This window comes from Lepisosteus oculatus, chromosome 1, assembly GCF_040954835.1.
Source record: "Lepisosteus oculatus isolate fLepOcu1 chromosome 1, fLepOcu1.hap2, whole genome shotgun sequence".
Lineage (NCBI taxonomy): Eukaryota > Metazoa > Chordata > Actinopteri > Semionotiformes > Lepisosteidae > Lepisosteus > Lepisosteus oculatus.
In genome coordinates this window covers 46,022,732-46,048,419 of record NC_090696.1, presented here as the reverse complement: position 1 = coordinate 46,048,419, position 25,688 = coordinate 46,022,732, and the positions used below count along the sequence as shown (strand labels likewise).

The 25,688-nt window shown below is 35.8% G+C and overlaps 1 protein-coding gene across 3 annotated transcripts in view; it reads right to left on the bottom strand.

The window, feature by feature from the left end:
• The window catches only part of rbpjb (recombination signal binding protein for immunoglobulin kappa J region b), an 81,154-nt gene that overhangs the window by 27,381 nt on the left and 28,085 nt on the right, over window positions 1-25,688 (bottom strand). For all 3 annotated transcript variants that reach the window (XM_069190473.1, XM_015344963.2, XM_006629652.3), the window contains one exon: window positions 7,797-7,835. In XM_069190473.1, coding sequence (XP_069046574.1) covers window positions 7,797-7,835 — 39 coding nt within the window. The remainder of the gene's footprint in view (window positions 1-7,796; window positions 7,836-25,688) is intronic.

Genomic DNA, 25,688 nt, shown 5'->3' with positions numbered 1-25,688 from the left:
CTTGTAATGCATTTGTCTGACAGAAAATGAAATCCCCCAAAAGTTTAAATGCACAGACAAATCCAACCACAATAAACATATCTTGATATTAGATTTTAAAAATATATAAAAACTTTCATCATTATCTATGTGGCACAGGAAGCAGTATAGAACAGCGGCTTTAATCATAACTACAAAATTTTGACTTAAAAATCTGGGTGGGGACACTGCTATTTTACCCTTAAGCATGATACTTGAGCATGATTTTTGAAGTAAAATGCCAAGTGAATCACTAGATACAAATGCAAGTTACGTTGGATACATGTGTCAGCCAGAAAATAAAATACTTAAAGCAGCCAACTATTTATACTGGTTGATTGGGGTTCCAAGTATTTAAGAGATGAACATACCCCAGGTATAAGTCATAAAAGTCATAAAGTCATAAACACGACTGTACATCATGTGGCCATTCCAATTCAAAACTGATTGTAACATCAACTTCGCTCTTGCAGATGATGCTAATCTAATTCTCCAAGAAGAAAAAAAGTATATACAAAGAATTTGAAATCGGGATTATGTGGAATAAGAACAGCACCTCTTGTATTAGGAGAGATTGGAACCCTTAAAAAGGGTACCAGTGAAAAACCCACTGCCTGGTAAAGACGCTGCATAAGCCTACCCAACACAAATCACCATATTGACAATTAAATTCAAATTTTCTGCACCACCAGACTTCAATTTAACTGAATCCTTCAGTTGATTATTTGTGGACTTGACTGCCACCTGGATGGCAGGCTGACATGGAAAAAAAAAACAATAATGAAACTTAAATGAACAAACCATTCAGATAGCAGGGATGAAAACATTATTCCACGTGAGTAAAACTAATTAGAAAACAAATACTGAAATGCACAAATCTTTACATTAGAATGGTTTAACCCTGTGTTGTTGCTGTTTTTTGCCAAAAATCTTTTGATTTGTGCATGAAAAGGTAACCATACTAAGGACAGTCTGATCATGAAACATTGAACCTCATAAAACTGAACACACGAAGGAGTGGAAAGATAATTATTCAAAATAAACTCATGCAGATGGAGACAAATCAGACGCATCTGCCAAATATATCTGTTTAAGCGTCTTCAGCAATAAGGCCTTGGTATTGCAGGACCCCCCACAGCTCCTGTGCATGAGCGGGGTCACGCTACTCATTTTACATAATTACCAGCAGCTGAAAAGGCTTTCGTTTCAACAGCTTAAATCTAACATGAGGCGACTGAAAAAAATCACAAAAGACTAGCCATTCATTTCAAACACCTTCGCAGTTGCATGGCAAAACACAAAACAAAATAAAAAGGCAAAGAGAAACAGATGTGTGAAAATGCACATGGTTGTGGGCAAGTATAATTGGACATTTATGGTAAACAGTATCAGTATCATGAAAAACACTTAAATCACATTAGAAAACACTGGCTTTTTAAAAAAGTCTTTGTTTACAATATCCTTGGTCTACCTACAAATACAATGACAGGTCAGAAGTAAGGAGTAAATAAATAGCAGCCTTTGATATTGTAGCCTATTCATCTCAGTTTGGATAAAGGCAACCCTAAGATAAGAGTCAGTCTAGATGTTCTGTATGATTAGGAATGGACCTCATGTGCTAAAGAAGGTTAACATCAGATGATTGGCCCAGGCATGGGAGACAATGCTCTGAGTTACATACAAATAATGTCTTCCAATGACAGCTGGCCCACTAGTGTAAAGGAGCAGATGAGCTTTCCATAGAATTCTTATGTATTTGGTCAAGATCACAAACCACAGGAATGGTACGGGCAATCAACATAAGGTCAGAAATACTACCATTTTCAATCGCAGTACATATATACTTAAGAATCCACACACAATGTTTTTTTGCAAATTAATCTAAGGCTACTTTTATCTGAGAAAACAAGTATATGATCAGCACCTGTGTCTGCTGCTTCATTTATGCAATGTTCCTTGTTGAAACTCTTCCATTGAAGCCCATGCTGAAGAGTTATTGCCTGACTATTTGATGGACACTTACAGTAAGTCTGAAATGCCAGTTGAAATGTTGATTGACTAGGGCTGTTACATGCATTCTTTCTGAAGACACAAAATTTGTACAGTGGCCTTTGAATGCTTGCTACGAATTGCCAACAGTTGTGTTTTCCCTTTTGTTCACTGTCAAGCTATTCATCTGCATGTGAAACTTACCTGTTCTTTATAACCTGCAATTTGTGGCACAAAACCACTGTGCATATTTTATGATCTGCCACTGCCTTCCTTCATACCTTTCAGAGGAAATTAGAAGGAGATCCTCATGCAGAATGCTAATGTTTTTGGCCAAATTCAACAAACTGTGAGCATTCACTAACCCCAAAAGCACCCTTCCGGCCTTGACAGTCTGCACTTGCCATTTCTAACCAGTCATTGAAAATATTATACGATAAGCTACGATAATACATTGTCTGATTTCTCAGAAATTTGTTTTGTAGCCAAGTGATATGTTCTAGGTTCACAGAAATTTAACAAACATACAAACAGTAGAAGTAATCATTACTTTAAAAATAATATAAAATTGCATAAAAGACTATAACCCACACATAGTCATTAGATACCACTAGTTCAGGAATCTACACAAAAGTATTTAATCATAAACAATGTAGGCAGCCACAGTAGGTGGCTGAAATATCTGATGACTGAAATCTGAAAAAAATGAAGTATTATCGGATTTGCTGATCAAGTTGCTGTCTTGTGTGTTTTGTAGGATTTGTGTCAGATATAAGACCTAAATCAAGGAAATTTCAAAGAACTAGTTATTTTTAACATTTAGATGTTTCATTTGAGCATTTAACCACTTACTAATATAACAGGTCTTAACATATGTATGTACAAAAAAAATCAAATCAGGAAATCAAAAGTCACACTACAATTAAAAAAAAACAACTCCTAGCAACTATGGTACTAGCTTTTATTAACTCCTTACACTTATAGTGCTTATATATAGTGCTTCTCGGGACACTCCACTCATAGCACTTTACAGGTAATTTTGACTCCTTTGCGCAACCACCAATGTGCAGCCCCCTAGAGCAGTCAAAGTGTACCAGTATTCTCACCACACATCAGCTATCAGTGGAGAGGAGAACAGAGTAATGAAGCCAGTTCATACATTGGGATTATAAAGAGGTCATGATTAATAAAGGGCAATAGGAAATTTGGCCAGGACACCGGGGTAACAACCCTACTCTTTTTGAGAAATGCCCTGGGATTGTTAATGACCAGAGAGAGTCAGGACCTCAGTATTATGTCTTATCAAGAAGACCCATCACTATACTGGGGCATTATAACCCATACAGACTCGTGAGCGCCCCCTTTCTGGCCCTATTAACACCTCTTCCAGCAGCAACCTTTGTCCTCCCATCTAGGTACTGGCCAGGCTAACACCTGCTTAGCTACAGTGGGTTGTCAGGTGTGATTTGCAGGGTGACATTGCTGGTGCCTAATTTAATAATAAGCATTTACTAAATGTTTTCTTCATAATATAACTTAGTGGAGAAAAATCTGTCTAGGTATTCTAGAATTCTAATCATTCTAGAAGATAAATGCATCCTTCAGTAGTTCGTGCTTTTAAAAATGAATAAAAACATTTGAAATATTTTTGAAATGATGTATGTATCAGATGGAAGAACAACAACTTCTCATCCACTCCAGAATGTAAACTAACAGATGGATGCATAGGTTTATGGTGATTAATGAATTTCCATTAATATTTTTCTCTATTATCTCCAGAATGCCTTATTGCTCTATGCTGCACACAGCAATTTAGTAGCCAACCCACTCTGGAAATAAAGGGTGCCAACGTCCTATTAACCATCATGGTGGAGGCAAAAGTGGACTCCCTTTCACATATTCCTCAGGTTTGTGCGTTTCCTTTGCTAACAAATACATAGCCTGCTGCATATGGTTGCGCAAGCACAATAATAGATTTCATACAAGAATCGGAGAACAGTGATTCAGTTGAAAATGAGAGACTTGGGTCAAAAAACAGAGGAACAAGTAAATCACAAAATGTTAAAATAAAATAATTCCTGCAAGGGAACGCTTTAGCCATACAAAGAGGTGAATTTGATGCAGTATTCTGATGAGTTTGCTTGCTTCTTCACCTGCATCCAAATCATACCTTTGCAAAGTTAAAGCGATTTCTTTATTGTAGGCAATGATGCAAATGTAAAATTAAAAGTTTATTTTTTGGGGAGGCATGGGAAAAAGACTGATTACCGAACAGGAAAGTGAGTGAGCGAGCATCCAGAGCCACAGTACCCCCAACCCAATCACCTTCATTCTGTAAATCCAGTATTTCCAGTAAAATGGCATATATACAATTAGCATTCTTCTGAATGCAGGTTTAGAAATAAAATTTGCTTAGTTTTGTGGTAAAGCAACAGATGTAATATATCAAGATTTTTGTAAATCTTATCAAGTCTTTTGCAAAAAAGTACATACTCTGTGTCATACAACTTAGTGAGACGTACAACCTACCCAAACTATAGTTCTGCGGACCACAATTAAATGAATTATGTATTCATAGGCACAACAGGAGAATCCAGCTATGCTAGAAATTTCATAGCTGCCCCTTTGTAGTCTGAGATTTTGGAATGTTGTCCAGAAGATCAGTGGTGCTGAATAACATGCAAAATGATCAAAACCTTATATTTTGGAGCTTTTGCTTGATATGACAACACCTGCCAATGACAAAACTGAATGATCCTGTGCCACAAAACTCAGGAAGAGATTTTAACTACAGATTAAGGTAGCATCCGAGTAGCGATGCATTATCATCACCTTTTATAAAGCAAACTTTATAAATAACCAGGCAGAAATCGAAGACTTACTCTTCACTTACAGGTTTGTAACCAATTCATAACTATTCATACTAAAGTGCTATCTCTGTAAGACTGACAAAGCAGCTAGCAGGGTGTTATGCATGTATTTTAGAATGTTACAGAGTATGGAAGTGCATGAAAAGTACTTGATTTCATATTGAAATTGGTCTGAAGTTATCTCAGCACACTGTTAAAGTGTCAAGTTAATAAACAGAAAATGGGCAGAGATTCCAAAATACAATTTTCATCTAAAAGTAAATAAGATGTTCATTTCTAAACTGCATGTACATATACCACAGAAAACAGAGTTGTAAAATTTGAAAAGATACTGCTAGTGTTTTTACTAGTTTTCTACTACACTCCCACGCTCTACAATAGACCACCTTCATATTTTGGACATCTTCAAGGATCACGTTAGGTCATATTCATATACAGAGCCCTCCAGAGGTATTCATACCACAGATTAAAGGGGAACTGCAATGTTAAATTTATATTTTGGGGTTAGAAAGAATCAGCATTGATGAGTGCACTTCAAACCACAATAAAAGTTCATTGTAAGTTGCAAAATGTCCAAATTTCCAGGTATGCGCAGCACTGTATTCTGCGTTTGAATAAGGCAACTAACTTCCAGTGATGTGTTGCAGCCTTATTACTTTGAAAAGACAAATTCCTAATGCAAGAAATTGTATAGGGCTAATAAAGTGATCTTATCTTACTCTCGACTTCATTTTGCCAACAAATACAAATACCAACAAATACTACTTGTGAACACTGCATGCAGATCACGCTGGAACATTTCTACGGTGAAATGTCTGCTGTACAACCTTATTTATTCACTCGTATATCTCATACATTAATCATCACAGTTACTAGTGAGCAGGAAGGGTCACATCTAGTCGCAATTCATGGGAACTCTATCTCTCATCCCTGGTGAGACCAGAGTTTTGCGACATCATGGCGACTTATAGTACTTTCACAAAGTTAATGTTTTTTTTTTAATTCGAAACTTGTAAAACAAATTCTATACCCTTAATGAATTCATCTATAAACCTAGAAACCTCTATACTGCACACAGAGGCCACTCAACTAATTGTGTGGCTCATTAAGGTAATGCTGTGCACTGAAATTAATTTAAGTTTTCTACAGCTAAAAGTCTGAATGCATTTGTGGTTTGCCACTTTTCTTACACATGATCTATTCATTCTATTTAAAAATGTGGAGTAGGTTGTATGTACAACAAATATCAACAGCTATTTTAAAGTGTTATGAATGCAACCTTTAAAGCAACAATTTGAAAACTGTGAAAAGGTCTGAATACTTTTGCAAGGTACTGCATAAGTCCTTTCCCAGTCACTTATATCAAAAACAGAACTATATGAGCTAGGAGACAGTTTGAAGAAATATTTTCTCTTCTAAAATTATACAGGTTGATAGGGTTTGATCTCAAATCCTCTCAAATCAAATCACCCCTAATCTTTTCAAGAAACGCTCTGAGATTTTTAATGACCACAGAGAGTCAGGATCTTGATTTTACGTCTCATCCGAAGGACGGCACCTGTATACAGTATAATGTCCCCGTCATTATACTGGGGCATTAGGACCCACATGGACCATAGGGTGAGCGCCCCCTGCTGGTCCCACTAACACCTCTTCCAGCAGTAACCTTAGTTTTTCCCAGGAGGTCTCCTATCCAGGTACTGACCAGGCTCACACCTGCTTAGGTTCAGTGGGTTGCCAGTTGTGAGTTGCAGGGCGATACGGTTGCTGATGCATCCTTGGGATAGCACAACAGTCAACACATACATTAGTATGCATAAACACTAGAGAAGATTTCCAAGAAGTTAACCATCGTGTTTTTTTCTCAGACTTTGTGTAAAATAGTATATAAAAGCTTTCATTTTTATTATACAGACAGAAATCTCAAGTATTTGAGATAGGAAGGATTAAAATATTAAAATGGCAACACAACTTTTGAATAACATCATTTAAAATGAGTCATTGAACAGAGACTAATAACAATGTCTATGCAAACGCTTTCTGATGTCTTATGTTGCAAACAGAAATATCCATTAATGCTTGGTATGTTTGAGCAATGTCAGTGGAAAGGAATAAAGAAGTGCTTTACTTTTTCTACTTCTCCTTCTGGATACTTGTTTATTTTGGTTGAACACAATTATTCTGCATTGGTGTCAAATAAATTATTTGTCCTTTTTAGAAAAAAACGTGTAGAAACTTAATCCTACAATGTAATACTTAGAACATGAAAGAAAAAAATCTAAAAGCATGCATTATGCATGTATATACAAATATGCATTATGTAAGTCACAGTAGGATAGCTTGAGAGGTTTTTGAAATCTGCCTGCGAAAACATCATGTAATTAAAACCATAAGCATAATTTGCTTAAAGGATTAACCATGACCTTAGGAGTTCCAACAGTTGTAGAAGAAATAATCTCACAAACTAAATACTGTCCAGACCTGAAAATAGGACTTTGCAGACATTTGTTTCCCATTTACATTAGCAAAACTCAGTGACAAACAATTTGTTCAGACTTTTTTCCATCTATTTTTTAAATAATTTATTACTATTGCTATGCAAAATGTTTATATTTTGAATGAATTATAATTTTCTAATATGAAGTAATGTGACCTAGATGCATATCACTTAATGTGAATTTCTTATTGGGTTATTTTAAAATTACCCAGAGCCCTTTTAAAAGAAAGAGCTTTTAAATGAGCAATAATTTACAAAAATAACTTAATGAGTCCTGGGATGCTGAAAATCCTCAGGTATTTCAGATATTACTTAAAAGCGGCAGCTATTTATCATGGTAAACTACAACTACTCTATGTCTAGTGACCCTGAATCACAAGTCAGACAAACTATTACACATGAATGATTAGAAATTCCATTACCTTGTTAGGCGTTGTGGCTGAGGTCGCTCCCCAAACTTCCTGTAAAGTTAAGAAAAAAGGAGCAGTTTATACAGTGCAATACCCGTTTTCATCTTACACAGCTGATACTGATTTGCCAAGGTAATGATTTTATGAGCACTTCTCAACATAACACGTTCACCTTTTTCATACCAGTTTATAATAACCATCTTCATATTAGATGTAACAGATTTATATAATCTCTTTGCAAGGGTAACTCACTGCATACTGTGCTGTGGTGGTGAAGTGGCATAGTCAATTTTCACTTCAAATATTTCTACTGTATTGTAAAAAATATAAAATACACTGTGTTGTTCTGTCACAGGAGGACGATGCTGACTTTGGAGTATATTTCTTTTCTGTTACATACACATTCACTTTCTTTAACTGAAAAGGGTCCAGAATATGTCAATTGTATGTAGTAGTCAGACATTTATACATTTATATTTATATGATTGGAACACGAAGGATATCTTTATATAATTATAATTAACCAGTAAAAAGAATAAATTATTCATTAAAAGCTATAATGAAAAGATGGGCCCTTAAATTTGTTTTAAATTTTTGAAGTCATAGAGTCTTTGATGAACAGAAATGAAAGTAAGTCTATACTAAACACTGCGTTGCACCCACAGATATTGTGCTGCACAAGAAGTGTAACTTCTACTCACTCTATAGAGCCAGGAGACTAAGAATTTAACTTTACTCATCCAACAAGTCCTTAAGACTATATGGCACTAAATGGTCTAGCTCCAGGCATGTGAACAGAAGGGACATTTCAGGGAAGTTACAGGGAGCCATTGCTACAGTGGATGGACGTTGGGATGATGCATAATACACCTTATATTTTTTACCATACAAGATGTAGAATTCTGGACACAAACAAAAATGCAGGTAATCTGAGCAAGACGCAACATGTTGTCTCAATAATAAAACATGAACCAAGCACTGAAACCTGGGGAACACCTGAGTGTGACGAAGTTTTAGACAGCCAAGTTTGATTAACTTGGTTCTGGTATCCAAACATGAACCAAACAAATAAAGACAAGTCCCATTTGTCCTTGAATTACCATCCAGAAGGATGCTGTACTCGACAGTATCAAAACGTGTACTTCAATCCAGAACGAGAAAATTATTAAATTACCCAAAGTCAACCCTTGGGGAAGTAATGATCTGCTGACAGCTTTGGTTTTAGTGCTGTGTCTCTACCTAAATTCCAACTGAAAATGTTCAAACAGCTCATTAGATGTAAGATAAGACTGTAATTGACCTGCTACTATTCCATCTGTGAGAAACCCAGACAAACATTTTAATCAGCTGTTTTTACTAAAAAACAAAAGAATGGGAAAAAACCTTAATAAGAAATTTGGTTTGGTGCATGTTTTCAGATAAATAGAATTATGGTGCTACATTTCTAGTACATAAAATGACTATATTTAATCACTTCATAAAGAAACTCAAAATATATAGACATGTTCTCAATCAGATGTATTCAGATTTAGATCAGTTTGCATGGGGCACAACATACACTCAGGTATTACTGATACTGAAAAGTATTCAAGTATTCAGCTCCAAATTTGACAGTTTTTCCAAGTAATTGGAAAACAAACTTAAAATATCAAAGGTTAAAATGAGTTAAAAATAAAAAAAACTAAACAAAAGTTGTTGGTTCTGCTTTTGTAATGGGCAAACACTGATATTTCAACAAAAAGTAATTATGAAGCCACATAATCTGACAGTGACTTTTTCTCCATCCTTGACATTTTCCTTCAAAGGACACCAGAGTTCACTAACTGCTACAGTGTGATTGTGTGGGGGACAAATAGACCAATATACCACATAAGTGTATTCTGCAAAGAAACATCGAATGGAATGTGCCATTTTAATGTTATACATCTGATTCTACCTACATAATATATATTTGTATATAGTTGTATACAAATGTATTTTTACATAAGTAGATTAATTTCAAGTACTGTATCATTAACTGTCAAATATCTGACTAAATAGGACAATCTAGTTTTTGACATAATATATTACAATAAGACTAATCAGTAGCTCAGAACAGGACAAGGTACTTCCATCTAACAGGTTTGACTGCATTAATCCCAATGATTCTAATATATGCCAAAAATGATTAAAGGCTCCCAGTTTACAATAATCTGTTACTTGTTACTCAATTACTTATAGCAAGAATGGACCATTAAAATGAAAAAAAAAAACTGTGTCCTCATAACTGATTTGAATAAAATCTTTCATACTCTGCACTTACAATACACAGGGTTACTCTCTATATACACAAACATTTTTAATAAATGAACCGGCTTCTACTGTGACTTATAATAAAATAATTCTGATGTGACCAACAAATATCCCTTTAGTGACACAAAGAAATTAAACAGAAAAAATACATGAAAGCAGTACATGTTAAAAATATTACTATAAAACAAACAAAAAGAAAACAATTATGAACTACTGAAACACCTCACATTACAAACTTGAAATTACTTACAACTCACTATGAATCACAGTGAAGACCATCTTTTTTGGCTCAGTGTTCCAATTTTTCAAAAACTATTAATCTTGACTCTACTAAAGCATGTGGGTAGCATGCATGTTTCTGTCACTTAGCACAACCTGTTCATTTTTGCTTCTGCTTGAATTTCCTGAAGCAAACACTTTTTTTCTCACTTATAAAACAAGGGTGTTCCAGCTATATATCTTTTGCCTTACTAATAAGTAGATCCAGTTTTTAGCAAAATCGCTTAATTTCCTTTTAAAATCAATTTCACAAGTTGTAAAACAGCAGTGAATTCACAAAGGGTGCCATTATTCAGCCATAGGAAGAGTTGATCAGTTTCAGTACCAGTCATACTGAAATAAAATCAACTATGATTTTTTTAAATTTAATTACACAATTAACTTACACCAATATCATGTACAGAAGTCTACTGCATTATCTGTAACAACAAATGACATTTTAAAGCCTGTGAAAGCACTTAAAAACAAAGTGCATGGTACTGAATGTAGTTTTCTATAGACTGTAATATAGACTATTCAATTTGAAAGTTAAGCTTACACAATTCCAAGTCAAACTTAACACAATTTAAAACAGGACAGGAGATGTATCTAAGCTACTCGTGGAAATAAAAAAGATATCCAAGGTAGAGAAGATAAAATTTCCCTACTACTTCATAGGCTAAAGTTTGTACTATGGTAGGCTTTCTGTGGCTTGGAGATATCAAATGTCACAAAGAGGTTCTACCACTGCTGACATCTAGTGGCTTGCACTGGCAGTTAAAATTCTATTAAGGATTAGAAAAAGTGAAACAGGATTGTGGATCAAAAGTTTGTAAACAAGGCACACAGAATATTTAAATAAACGTTATAGGTGTCCTTTCTGAAATACCTATGTTTATATGAATCAAGACAAACATATTTCTCAAGCTGCTGTCAGAACATAACTTAGTAGAAGTGTGGGACAATTAGCAGAGGGTTACCAGCTCAGGGTTACCAGATCTTTGACCACTGACCATTGGGACAATCAGACACTGGCTTTTTTCAAACCACCATCCAATCTTCAGCTTCTAGAAATAGGGCTAGCCAGGGGAAAGAACATTATTTAAGTGATGCATTGTTTTAAAGGTAAAGTTCTGCATTTATTTCCTGATGTGATAGGAACTTCATCTAGTAAGGAAAACATCTTAATCTAGCTTCTTTGGAAGCTACACTTATGTTGGAAGAGTCATCTACACACACTAATTTCATGCTGACTTTCCTCTGCTGTGAGGACCCTCAGCAAACAAACATTTGTTTTTGGGTGTGTCAAAGACTTTTCTCTCCCTCCCACGTCACTTCAAGTTTAATTTCACTTTTGCACTGTTCCAGTGGTATGTTCTCCAGGCTCACCTTATCTCTGGGCTTAAAATGCAGATGCTAAATAGCCTAATCTTCACAGTGATTTGTGTTTTTGTTTTTGCAGCTCCTGAACTGTGCATGTTAAAAATTTGCATTCCTATAAAGATGACATTGGGCACTGTGCAAAAAAAAATTGCTTTAAGGTAGTCCGGATTTGAGCATCACCCCCCAAAAGTTTAAAATATATTAATGTGCCACTGGTCAGAACATACACCTTTGTTGTAACTGTGTAACCTCTGGAAGTGTGAATACAGTTTCTCTGTGAATAATAAACTCTTTGTTTTTCTGATCGGGTGTAGTAAAGGATTGATGGTCACTACTGATTAAATTAGCTTTTGGATACTACACCTAATTTGTCAAAATAGCCACACTCATAAAGCTATTATCAGTCAGAAAACTAAAATTGCAAAAAAGCTTGTTTATTCATTTCCGAGGTATTTCAACTGAAATAAAAACACTAAGGGAAGCATTAATTCAAATGTTATTGTACTGAAATTTGCTGCATTTTTTTTCCTTGTCCACAATACAAATAAACATTTCTCCCCAGCTCATGTGTTATATCACAAGCTAAATCTGTTTCAATACAGAAATATGATTACTATTCTGTAAAAAAAGTGCTTAAAACAATTTATAGTAATAACCGGATAACAACTTTAAAACAAATATATGTTTTTAGCTAGCACATCACAAGTTACTCAAGTTTCTATCAAAAGCTCACAAATTCATTCAGAAAGATATTCAGACCACTGACAGGGAAACATAACCCTTCCTTTTAGTGTAGTACCACAACCATATGCGTTTACCAAAACCTCTTGCTAGACACCAAACATATCTCTATGCAGATCTTTCTAAATATTAGCAACTTTCAAAACAGTTTCAAAATATTAGTCTCATTTAGCAGTATTAGTATAACTGTATGCTGCTACTCAGTTGTATCCGTTCTATTTATGCTAGCAGTGCTTTGACTGCTCACCAATAGGTCAAGACAATACTTGTTATTTTTTACTTCAAAATGCCAATAGGAATTTACATCTGTATACATTACTACAGGCTCCAGTACTATGGCCCTAAAACCCGAGAAAGATGTTAAATCTGCAGATGAAACAGAGACTTGAAAGCTAGGGCACTGTTATGCTCTAGCAAATAAAAAAAATGAGAAGTTGTGCATTTGTGCTCTCAACATGTCCATCAAAAAATAATCTCCACATAAGGGCAAGTGTTACACAAAAGAAAGTAAAAAACAATAACTTGAAAATTAGAGAAAGTGCAATTTTGTTGTTTCCCTTTTAGTGTTAGTACTAGGGGTGCATAGAGGAAAAGGAAGTTCTGTTGAATAATATTTTTATCTGTTTTTCTCAGTATTATCCCCTTTCACTTCCTTCCTCCCCCTCCAACACCCACAGTATCCCGTGGCTAAGATGACAGAATAATACCGCAAAATTAATTCATGACCTCAGGATTAAAAGTGGGGTAACGCAGGACACCAGGTGCTTAAAAATAAACTTAAAACCTGTTTTATTTTTATTGAAGATACCTTCAAATCTGCAAACCTGCAAATTTTGTGGAAGCAGCTAATTTAAAAGAGCATTGTGAAAGCCTAATCAAGCAAGCCTTCATCCATAAGGGAAACCTATTCCTGAAAATCCACAAGTGGTTAACCCACAAATGGAATGCATAACCACAGAGCTTCTTCAAGACTTAAGAGAGCTAACACAAACCTCACTTTTCTTCAAGCTAAACATATAAGGACCTTGTATACTACAGCAAAATGGGCTGTATTCAATCCTATTTTGTTGTTCTCAGAAGACACATAACCTATCTGCGTACAGAACTCTCCGTCATCAACATATGGATACCAAAGTTCATGTTATGGATTAAAATCATTAATCATCCATGAACCGGTTTGCATTGACACTTTTGACTGTGACATTATTTCACTGGTTGTAATCAGGTTTCTGAAAAAAATATCTGGAAATATACCACAAGTGGTATGAAATATGGTATATTCAAACAAGGTACCCCAAGTGACCACTACCACTTTGCTTGAATCTAACCAGCTGGCTGAGACACAGAACATAGGGATTTTCCTGTATTTATTCAGCAAATGAACTGCCAAATTTGCAGTGTTTAGTGTTGGCTGATATAGGGCCTACACGTTTACCCAAGATGGTTTACTGATCTGGAGACATCAATAAAAGTGATTCCACACTGAAGCAGTTTGGAGTGCCCCTTGCTGTGTGGAATGAGTATTATTGTGCTAAGAGAATAAAGGATTAGGCTAACAGCCGGGTTTAGTTCAAATAAGAGATAGAGCACAGGTTTCAAAATGTACAGGTAGTCCCCATTACAGTGGGGGAACATACATGTTATTTCTCACTTATATCGCTGATAAACTGAGGAATTGGATATAAAAACTCCCCGCACCTACGCCATTTTTCAAAGCCAGAAACCTTTGGTAAATCACTGACTATTGTGTTCCATAAATGAAAAAAAATAGTGACAAAAAAAAACCTAACATTAAAAAATTTTGATCCAACCAATGGATCAAGGTGTGATTACTAACTTTATATGCATGAACAGCATGTGGAAAAAATCTACCCTGAACCAATTAATGACTGTTGGTTTTGGCGAGAATACAACGTGTATATATATAGACATGCAATGTATATACCATTCGATACCATAATGTATCTCAACCTAATTACATTATTCCTTATGGATATAAATTATCCTTTCTAAGTAATTTTGCAAAAAATTGCATTATTTAGGAACGTATCTTGTCCCTAATCGTGCTCTATTCCATTATTTCATATAGGAAAGCCTCCCAAGTTAAATCATGAGGGCAAAGTTTACACTCTTAGATATTCCTGAACCCTCCATATTTACACTTGTGGATAAAAATTCCCCTATATACTTTGTTTCCCCATACGTCTTGACTTGATGGTCCCTAACCTCCCTAGCCACCTAGAGTTGATATGGCGCAATGTAGTCAGCTCATCATCAAAAACAAAAAGGCCTGTCCCTAAACCTGCTATCAATTTTGCTCCACAACAGAGAGCTCAGCAAATCTTCACTAATTTTGTTAGTCAGGGTCATTTCTTTACCAGTATCTATGAGACTGCACTGCATCACTCAGCCCACAGATTTTAAGTAATGGCATTGACTCTGTTCAAATCCAAAGTTGATGCTATGTGGAAGCGATCCACAGTATTCACAATTTATTGGATCTGGGTCAATCATGGACACTCAGCTGGTGGCACTGCTGCTCCTTACTATTTGTGGTCAGATGAATCCTAAATGAAACTTAAAAGGTCTAACTTGATAAATTCTACCATCATGTTTCCTATCTTTAACTGAACATAAGCTGATAATAATCAGTGAACCTGTGTGCCTTTTATGAATTCACAGACTTGTTGTCAGTGTGCCAACAAGCCCATTTTTCTAACCACAGGTGTCATGTTTATTTTTTTCATTTCATACCCAGGAGGTATCAAGTAGGAAAAAGAAAACTCTAACCATACTTAAAGAAAACCTAAAGAATTGCCCATCATGCTCAAAAAGCTATTACTATTTTGTACACATACCATGCAAGGAGGAAATATCCTAATCACAGCCAATGCATAGGAAACATCATATTGAGAACAAAGTTTACAGTCAATGTAATTATGCAGATAGGGGTATATCAGCAAGTCTGAAATTATCTTGACAGGATAGGTAGCCTTTCAAACATCCAAAACTGAGCTGTAGAAAATGAAAAGGCAAGCAAGTAGACAGCATCTGAAGTCAAATCAGATCATTGTTATTTGTGAAGTGGCCATGTGACTGCACGGCCATTTGAAAATACAGAATAGCGCCTATTTAGCATTTGAAAATTTTATGACCATTCAAAAGGGACTATGACAAACCATGTAATTTAGGTTAATTTAATAGTGACTAAAACTAATCTAGGAACATTAAAATTATAAATTATGAACAGAATAATTCAACATGAGGGGAAGCCATTAGGCCTTTCTAGCCAAGAATATTAATGAAAACCAAAACTTCTTTTGCTGTAAGTGGCTCAACAAAACCCTTTGAACACAAAGTTAGTGACACACTAAGGAACAGATTACAAGAAAAGTTTCCAGAACAGGAATGTTAGTAATAATAATAGACAATTTCACAGTTTTGGGATAGGTCCTGGGTTAGATTCTAGACTGGGACACCTCCTGTGTTGTGTCCTTTCATTGGGTGTTCTGGTTTCCTGATGTGCCGGCCATGTTAATTGGCATCTCAACATTGTCCCTGTGTGCTTACATCTGCCAGTCTGAAATGGACTGTTGTCCTGTCAAGTGTGTGGTTGTGCTCTGCACCTCATGAGTTTGGATATGTTCTGGTTTTTTGTGACCTATAACAGGAATAATGTTATAATGGATGTATGGAAAAATATTGATAAGAAAAAAACTTCAGTGTTCATTTATACAATGGCTGTGCCTCTAATTGCAGCCAATTAATACAGGGGGGGAACGTCCAGCCCACGGGCCATATAAGGCCCGCAAAATCATTTGGTCTGGCCCTGCCAAGACAACCGCAGGCGTAGAGATGGGCGATAATTCGATAACGATCATTATCGCCATATAATTTTCCTCTATACAATTTTAACAAAAGTTCGATATATATGTTTCTGTTTGCATGTTTGCGCATGCGCACAAAATACTGCGCGAGTGCACGTGTGTGTTGCAGACCAGGCAGCTAACAGATTTGTTTAATTTTTCTGCTGTTTGGCAACTGTTATGTTCTTAAAATAAAGAGTTGTTTAATTTACCAATTAACTGTCTGGTTTCTTCAACTTTCACTCAGGAGAAAAAATCTGCCTTTAAACTTGAAAGAAATAATGATTTGACATTTATCGGGATAATTATCGATATCTACTAATACGACAATTTTTAATGTGATATCGTGATAACATGACGGGACAGACACGCATTGTTCTCGTCAGCTGCCCGCGGCCCGTCTGCCTGTATTGCACTGACTCAGAGGACAGTCAGTCCTAGGCAGGCTGGGAGTGTATACGTTCTGAAAGCGTTAACACACTGTGTTTTACGAACTGCGGGATGAAGTCAAGCAGTTCATGGAGATGAAGGGAAAACCTGTCAGGGAGCTCAATGATAGCAAGTGGCTGTTTGATCGACTGCGCTCCAGACTGACTGACGCAAACCTGGAAAAGCAGTTGCAAGTAGCAACATCATCAATACAAGCTAACATCACACGCCTCACCAAAGAGAGGCAGTTCTAGCCATCACATTAGGGGTGAGTTAATTAAATGTTTGACCAAATATAGCAGGCTAATTTTAAATTGATAATATTGTATGGCCCACGAATGATGTTATAAATATCCAAATGGCCCTTGGCAGAAAAAAGGTTCCCCACCCCTGAATTAATAGAAAGTCCAGAAATCATTGGCCAATGACTAACTCTGTGATTAAATATTCAATTGCTGTCTTACGTAACATTTCTATAGCAACAGTCACAGATAAAAGTCACATTTTATAGATCATGCCTTTTCTTGGTATTAAACAGCTGGTAATGTAGTGAACGGAACTTTGCAAATCTGAAGTCTACTATTCGAGAAACTAAACATAGAAAACTAAGTTCAACATTTCAATTTCCCCCTTGACTTCAGACAGTAATCCTACAGCTGAGCGAGACCCTTTTACAAAAATAAACAGCTAACCGCTAACTCTTTCTCAGTTCTTAGAAACTGCAGATAAACCACTTTAATGAGGAAATGCCATCAAACGTTCTGCTTCAATACCTCATACCAGAGATAAAGCTCAGTGAAAAATATAAATTTATAATGCAGGGCTTTCTGAAAAAGATGAGAGTAGATAAAATATAATTTTATACAATTACTAGGAACGGAAAATTTGATGGAGCCTGTTTTAAAGCACTTCATACATTTGCAGGCATTATAGAAATCTGCAAATCCAGACAAGATGACAATTCTGGAACCCTCCTACCTCAGAAAACAATATGTTGCAAATGCAATACCAAAGCAGCAAGACAACTGTAATTTGGAGTTATTGAGATAGGATTTGGAGAACTGTATTTCAACAGACTTATAACTCATACAAAATACATACAGGGGCTGTCATGTGACAAAGTGAGTTCATCTGTAATAAAGAGGCAGGGACTGAACATTACACACCCAAATATAATAATTAATATAATTAAGAAAACCTAAATTGACTTAAAATGCAGAAGGACTGCATAGTTGTAGGCAAGTTTTGTTCACAGTACACCTCAGTATTGCAGTTCAAAAGATCTGTTTTGAACAAGCGAACCTAAAATGGCTAGTGTTTCAAGCACAGCATTTTTTATGATTTTATTAATTATTTTTTTCAATGTACAGGAATAAAAGCATTTCTATTATTCCACAATAAATGAGTAATCCAAGACTTTGTTTAGCAGGCATTTGCAACTTCAGTGTAATACATCACTGCGAACAGCAAAAATGTCTGCGAAAATATGTAACATAACAGGCTGTAAGCATTATATTAAATTTATCAGCAGAGCACATCAGACACTAGAAGTGAAAATTTTAAATTTTCCTTATTTTCTTAAAATAACTGTTATAAATTACAAAAGCAAAATCAGATCATGACATTTCATTACTTTGGTAAAAAGAAATGCTGGAGGTCTCCTCTGGTCTGAGAGCAAACATGAGCCTAAAGCCTGGAGGCTGCTAGTTGAAATCCAAGCTTTGGCATCCCTAGGTAAGTAGTACCGCTAAGCACAGACTGGGTGAATGGTGAAGTCATCTGTCCTTGAGCTGCTGATGATGTCTGTGAACTGCCCATGTCCTTCACTGAGCCATCAAGCACTGCTGCTTGCATTACGGCCTCATGGTGTGAAATGAAGCGATGGCGCCAACAGTTTGCGCTTTGGAACAAACATGTGTTGTCTTATTTGAATCAAATAAATAAATTATTGGATTGGAGTGGAACCGGTGAGTCTGGTAATAATTGAACATTCGTAATAAACAGATATACAAATATACAAAAAATGTAAAAATTAGCTTGAAGATAAAGTAGTTAAATTACAACCGACACAGGGACGGGGAAAGAACGCATCAGTGTTTCAATGAGCCTTATAGCTAGATCAAAACAACAAATGACAGGCTTTCGAAATAAGGTAAATACCGAAAATTTTTCTGCTTGACAGATTGAACGTTTCGAAAGCATACAGGACATTCAACAAAATGGATCCAAGTTATACACAGCCTATCAAAACAGTGTCAGATTGGAACCTATTGCTAATAATAAGTGTACTATTCATGCTGTATTAAAACACAAATAACAGACATAAGACATACTTCCTAGAGCCTGTACCTATACTTTTCACACAATTTTATAAAACCCAAGACCTACTTATTTTACAAAGTTTTACAATACAATTTTATCTTTGTGACTGCTCTAGTTGAAACAAGGGCAGAGTAAGATACATTTTCAAATACATTACAAATACACATTCACTGCTACTTTCTATGTAACACTAATAAGCCTATAAAATACAAACGACTAATAACTGAATAAACAGGAATAAAGATTGTTTATTAAGCTTCTTAATTCTATTTTAGAAGCATTTGGGCTTCCCCCTTTTTTCTGCAGTGTTACATGTTTGAATGTTTGATTTGTGGCAAGAAATGTATCCATAGCAAACTGAAGAAACATCAGTGACTCAAACAGGAAGTTGTGTACTCATAGTCCTAGCCTTAGATTACACGAAGCTTAACATCTTTTCTCTGAAAGGATGGACAAAAAAAATAGTTCATATCTGACCAAGTAAAGGCAATCACTTTAAATTAACACACTTTAAACATTACACAATTAAAATCGAAAGCAACTGCAGAGAACAAATGAAGAAAAATGTCCCCATTAATGTTTTATAAACACGTTAAATATTTATAATATTTTAGTAATCTGCTTTATTCTACTCATTTGCCTAATTACTAGCAATTCAAAAGCTATAATGAATCCTAAAATAATTAAAATCTTAAAATGTAAATGTTAGAAACCCATATTTATGAATGAAGGATTTTTATTAAAATAAAAATACCGGGTTACTTTAAACATTCATAAGACTGTGTAAAGGGTATTATACTGAGAAATAACAGCTTTACACATGATCTCTCATCATTGATGTTACTACAGCCAATCACTGGTTTGATGTAAATGGGATCAGCCCTGTTCCAAAGAGGCCTGTCAGATATGTCATCTTGTTCTAGAATCATATTATGACTTGGATGTTATAACGCTTATGCACAGAATTAAGCATATAATATGATGCAACAAATGGCTCACTTAATTAGTAGCAACTGAAGCAAAAATTCTTATTCAGCTGCTTCATGAAAGAAGCCATTGTATCAGGTTCAACTGTCTGGGTTCTTTCCCCGGAAAGACTTGCAGAACGCTCTGTTTAAAAATGTGTACAAGCCTTTGTGTAAAACTGTTATACCTGTTCTTAGTTTGAAATGCGCTTCCCATGGTTTCCAATTGTCCTCTGGTTTTTGTTTCACTGTTGACTTTGTAGACGTCCATTGGGCTGACCTTGGCAATTCCTTGAGGGCCTATTCAAGGTAATGGTGCCTTGAAAAGTATTCACCCTCCTTGCAGTGATGTCCTAATTGTGTGTGTGCCCTGAGAGATGGACTAGTGTCCCGTCCAGGGTCCACCCTGCCTTGTGCCATCCCCCACGATGTCTTTATCTGGATAAAGAGGCTAGCAAGGGCATGCATGGACAAAATCTCACTGTGCAAATTAAATATATGGGAGGTCTTGTGGTTGCAAGAGACCTTTTTTCAAGTTGAGGTGTTTCTCATATCTTCGCTACTTGCAGAAGTATTAGACTGTCAATACAGAATATTTTTTAAAGTATAGAAACAATGAATTTACCTTGAATAAACAAACTTCTAAAACATGTAAAACATCAGCAACATATTCAAGAGGTATTTATATCTAAATTACTCCAGATAACAAAAAGGCATATATTTAAGATCTGGATTAATTCTCTTAATAATTGTTACTGGTAAACTTGGACTGAGGATGATGAAGAAAATACTGTGAAAACTGTGAAATACACGTGTTTCCTCAAAAAAATGGTATGGTCAAGTGTGTGACCTGACAGATATTCCTTGGCCAGTAGTTGACAAAAATATTTTTCTACGCTTTTTTTTTTAAATGTATGTTGAGAGTCTGGCCACTATTTATGATATGCCGAGGGATAACCTAATTTCTTTGTCCCATGACAGCCAATAAATTACTTTTAGTGTTGACCTTCACCTCAAAAATGTTAGTAGACCATTGAGTATTGAAAATGCAATTACGGTCCCCCTGAGTTTAAAACAGCAAAGGAAGGTTTTCTCGCTTAATAACATATGCCATTAATATCTGTAACTACAGCACAGTATTCTTTGTATTAAACCCTTTTTAGTCCTAAAAAATATTCCCAAACCACCAGATGGTGACATGAGATGAAACCTACAGAAGCAGATAGCTGAAGAATGACTGCATTCCACATGTATGTGTGCCGAACATCTCACAGGAATAGAAGATTTATCCAGCCTTACAAGTGACCATAGTTTTTTTATGCGAGTCAAAGAACTGCCTGAAATTCTATTAGTCTATTCCCAGGCAGAGAGACAAAATATTTTTTAATGCAAATTAAAGCTCTAAGTTCCAAAGCTACAATTTCATGCAGTAATGCTAAATGTTTGTCTTACCCCCAAACCAACCCATCAGTTTCTATTAACACACCACACCCCCAGCCCTACAGATGTTTTTTCCAAAAGTTAAGTAAGGGTCTATGCCCCTTCAGGCATCACATAAAGTGAAAAGTTAAGTTTTAAGTTTCATAACAGCCACTGGCTGAGAACACTGCAGAAAAATCTTCACCATATTGATCTGTGCTTAATATAAATCAAATAAGAATAATAATCAAAATTCATCCATTGAATAAGCAGGCACCGGGCTCTGTGGAGAACTAAACCCTGAACAGGACAACAGTACATCAAATGTCACTTTCACAAATATACATGGGCAACAAGTAAGACATTGTGTCTTTTGACTATGGGAGGAAACTGGAGTACCCAGGAGGAAACCCATTTGAACACAGGGAAAGCACCCCAGGTCTGGAACTGAGAGGCAGAAATGCTAACCACGTGTCGCCCGTCAACACAAGAATACTGCCAGAAGGGAAGATAAATGTGCTGTTTGTAGCTCATATTGAAAATGGCAGAGAAGAACACGGATCACCTATGGTCTTACCTTAAAGATCTACTTTGATCTGCCTCTGCACCGCAAATGCCTTCTTTGCTTACCAAGTACACTGTCAACGTATTGTATATTCACTTACCATAAAGGTAAAAAATCTGCATCAGTTTTTTAATTTCCTTTCATTAATAAACAGGTTATGGAATTAATTAATGTGAACATACATATACAGATATGACTAATTCTAAAAACTGAAATATGATCATTTAAACTGCTATACATTTAATATGATTTTCTCTGCAGAGAAAACACCCCCGCCAGCTGAAAAAGATCACAGTGTTGACTTTACTGTGAATAATTAGCAAAAGGAAAAAAGGGAGTCAATCCACACTCTTGAGTCTATAAGCAAACAGGTCAGAATCAATACCCTGGCAAGCCCTTTCACATGTGTAGCATAAGTTCTACAATTTCAATTTCTGCTTTAAGATTTACATGCATAAATGTGGTTTCATTTAAAAAAGTAGTGCTGCTGATAAATTTAACTGGCATGAAATGCATGTTTTCTTAGGCAGAATTCAACAATGCCTACTTTTAATTCTGAGATTAATTTAATGTTAAGACACATTCACACTTAAGCTTTCAAGTAGTTTTTGAAAAGGGGTGTTTTCCTTAAATACATGTTTGTCGGAGTAACAGTACTTTTACTTGAGCACATATCTGAATACCTTTTATACATCTGCACACTAAACATACTATGTTGTTAAAACACAAGATGTAATTAGAATACTACTCACATGTGTAGCTACTTTCCTATTTCCTGGAGACTGGTTTGAATTTGACTACACTAGAGTGACTAGAGCAGATATTAGCTTGTCAAAATGATATGTAAATAATGGTCACCCAGTTCAATTTTAACAGTATGACAACTGCCAAACATCACCAAACACACATCAAACATTTTCACATATATCAGAAGGGCATAAATAAGGCAAGTGTGAAAAGCTTTTAGATGCTGCAGTAACAGCAGGTAGGCAAAGATACAGTTCATCGGATAAAACCTATGGAAAGCAGTTAGAAGAAATAATTTATTCACTACAGCAAGTTTAAGGTGGGGAATTTCCACAGCTACAGAAATGTGTCACTATTCTCTAGTATTTGACGGGACAGTAGTTTGCTCTGATGAATCATGATTTTAGCACTGCAGCAGCAGCAGATGTGTGGATAAAAACAGGTGATGTCTGCAGAGGACAGTCCAATGTAGCATCTGTCTCGTGGTGTTGGCTGGCATTTGTGTTGGTTAAAAAAGTATTTTTGTGATAGTTGTTCAGGCTTAATAATGCCAGTTACATCATATAACTGAGCACACAACTCCTACCATTCTTTCATCATAATACTGATTTTGTGTCTCACACCTGTATGTTTCAGGAAAGTGGTACTGCCTGCCACAACAACAAACTCGAAAAAGAAAAAAGGCATTAAAACGTCTCTGGTGGACTTCACATAACCAAAATATGAACCCTGAGAAACCAAGGAAAAAATTGTCCACTCTGCACCAATTTATGGCATTTGAGGAATACTGCATATATGATTCAGGAACTGGTCAAAAACAACACTACAAATGTACATGATAATACAACTAAATATCACAAAAAAATGGTATATTGTAAATCTATCACTTAGATAAAGGAAATAAAAAACATATAGATATATTGTATGTTTGCTGGATCTTATGTAATTATGCAAAATTAATGTAATAGCAAACACCACATACACGTGTTGTGTAGTTACTGAAACTTTCACTGAGCTTGACAAGCCTGGGCAATTTTCCCAGCTGGGCTTTATGCCAAATGCCATATCACAAAACACCATATTTGTAAATGTAGAATGTGCAAAAACTATAATCAATCTAAAAATGAAAACACAAGTCAACCAATAAAACTATGTTGAGCCTGTAAAGTCGTCTCTAGCCTTTCATTCCATATGCAACTGACAAAAAACTGGGACCGTTCGTTACAATGCAAAAACGAAATCACACTGAGAAGTAGCGGCTGAGTAGTTGGTACTTGGGCAGGTGGCAAGGGGAGACTTGCTCACTAGGCAGATTCATCTCACAAACCTAGTCTCTTGCATGGTTCATCTGAAAGTTGCATATAATAGTCTATCGCTTGGTTTTATTCCACTCTGCTCTTCTTCCATCCAAGACCCCAAAGACGAAATGGTGGATAAGCAAATTTGCGAATGTAATATTACTATATGTCGAGACCGTAGTGTACTGTCATATTGATGGGACCAATTTGTAGCTCAGTACCTCACAACCTACAATCCCACTCTTGCATTAATGTAATGCTGAGGAGGTAGGTAGTTCTTAGTTAAGTGGCAACCTGTTACCTTTTATAAACCATAATGTATGCAAGCTTCCAGCTGATAAACTCCAGCACAGTCAAGTACATACACCTAAACATGTATGTCAAAGCATAGTAATATAAATGAAAATGATTTGGTGCATACTTTGTATGCTAGTAAATCGATTCCTCCAACTGTTTTTGGTTACAACATTACAGGTCGCGCAAGTTACACAATAGCATGATTGTTTTTTCTGTTTGTTAAAGTTTCTATAGAGCTGTGTACACTTTGCCATAATAGCATTGATTGCAGAAGCAAGAAGAACCAAATTTAATCTTGCAGCTTTTCATAATAATAGCTTATTGATATAACTGATGAATTAAAAAAATATATAATAGGTTTCTTTTAAATTGTACAAAATTATACATAATTGTAACAATTGTGACAAACAATACTTGATAAGAAGGTGATGGAATATATTAACTTATGTTAATTGTATTAGTAAGCAGACCAGTGAACTGAAGGTGGAAGCAGCATTGGCAGCAATTACAACTGCAAGCATCTTTTGGTAAGTCTTATTTTTAATTTTGCACACCGACTTGGTGAAAACTTTTCCAATTCTTCTTGGCAGTGTTACTCAAAATGCCTCAGTTTGGAGACTACTATCGGACAACAGTTTTTAACTCTTTCCATAGATCTCAACAGGATTCAAGTCAGGACTTTGACCAGGACACACAAAGACAATCACTTTCTTATTCTTAAGGTGTATCTCTGACCTTGTGCTTTGCATTATAGGCCTGCAGAAATGCTAATTTTCGCCTTAGCTTCAAGTTTTTAGCAGACTGAAACAAGTTTTCCTGTAGTACTCGCCTAACGTTGCTCCAGTTTTCCTCCAGTCCTGACACGTTTTCCAGTTCCAGCTGAGGAAAACCATTGCTATAGCATGATGCCGCCACCACAATGCTAAACTGTAGGGATAGTTTTGACTGGGTGGGAGCTGTATTGGTTTTGTACCAGATATAACGCTTTACAGTTATAAAAAAAAGTTCCAATTTCGTCTCATATGACCACAAAACTTTTTGCCACATATTTTCATCATCAAAATGCTTTTTTGCTAGCTATATGTGGGATTTAAGATGGGTTTGCCTCTTTTCATTATTGGTCAGCTTTGCTGGAAACTGTTGACTGATACACATTTTCTCCCATTCCAGCCATTGAACTCTGCGGCTCTTTCAAAGTTTTCATTGGCTTCAGAGTAGCATCTCTCATCAGCTTCCTTCTTGCCTGGCAGCTCAAATTTAGAGGGACAACCTGATCCAAGCACTATCAGGATAGCACAGTGCAACTTCCTTATATTGATAAC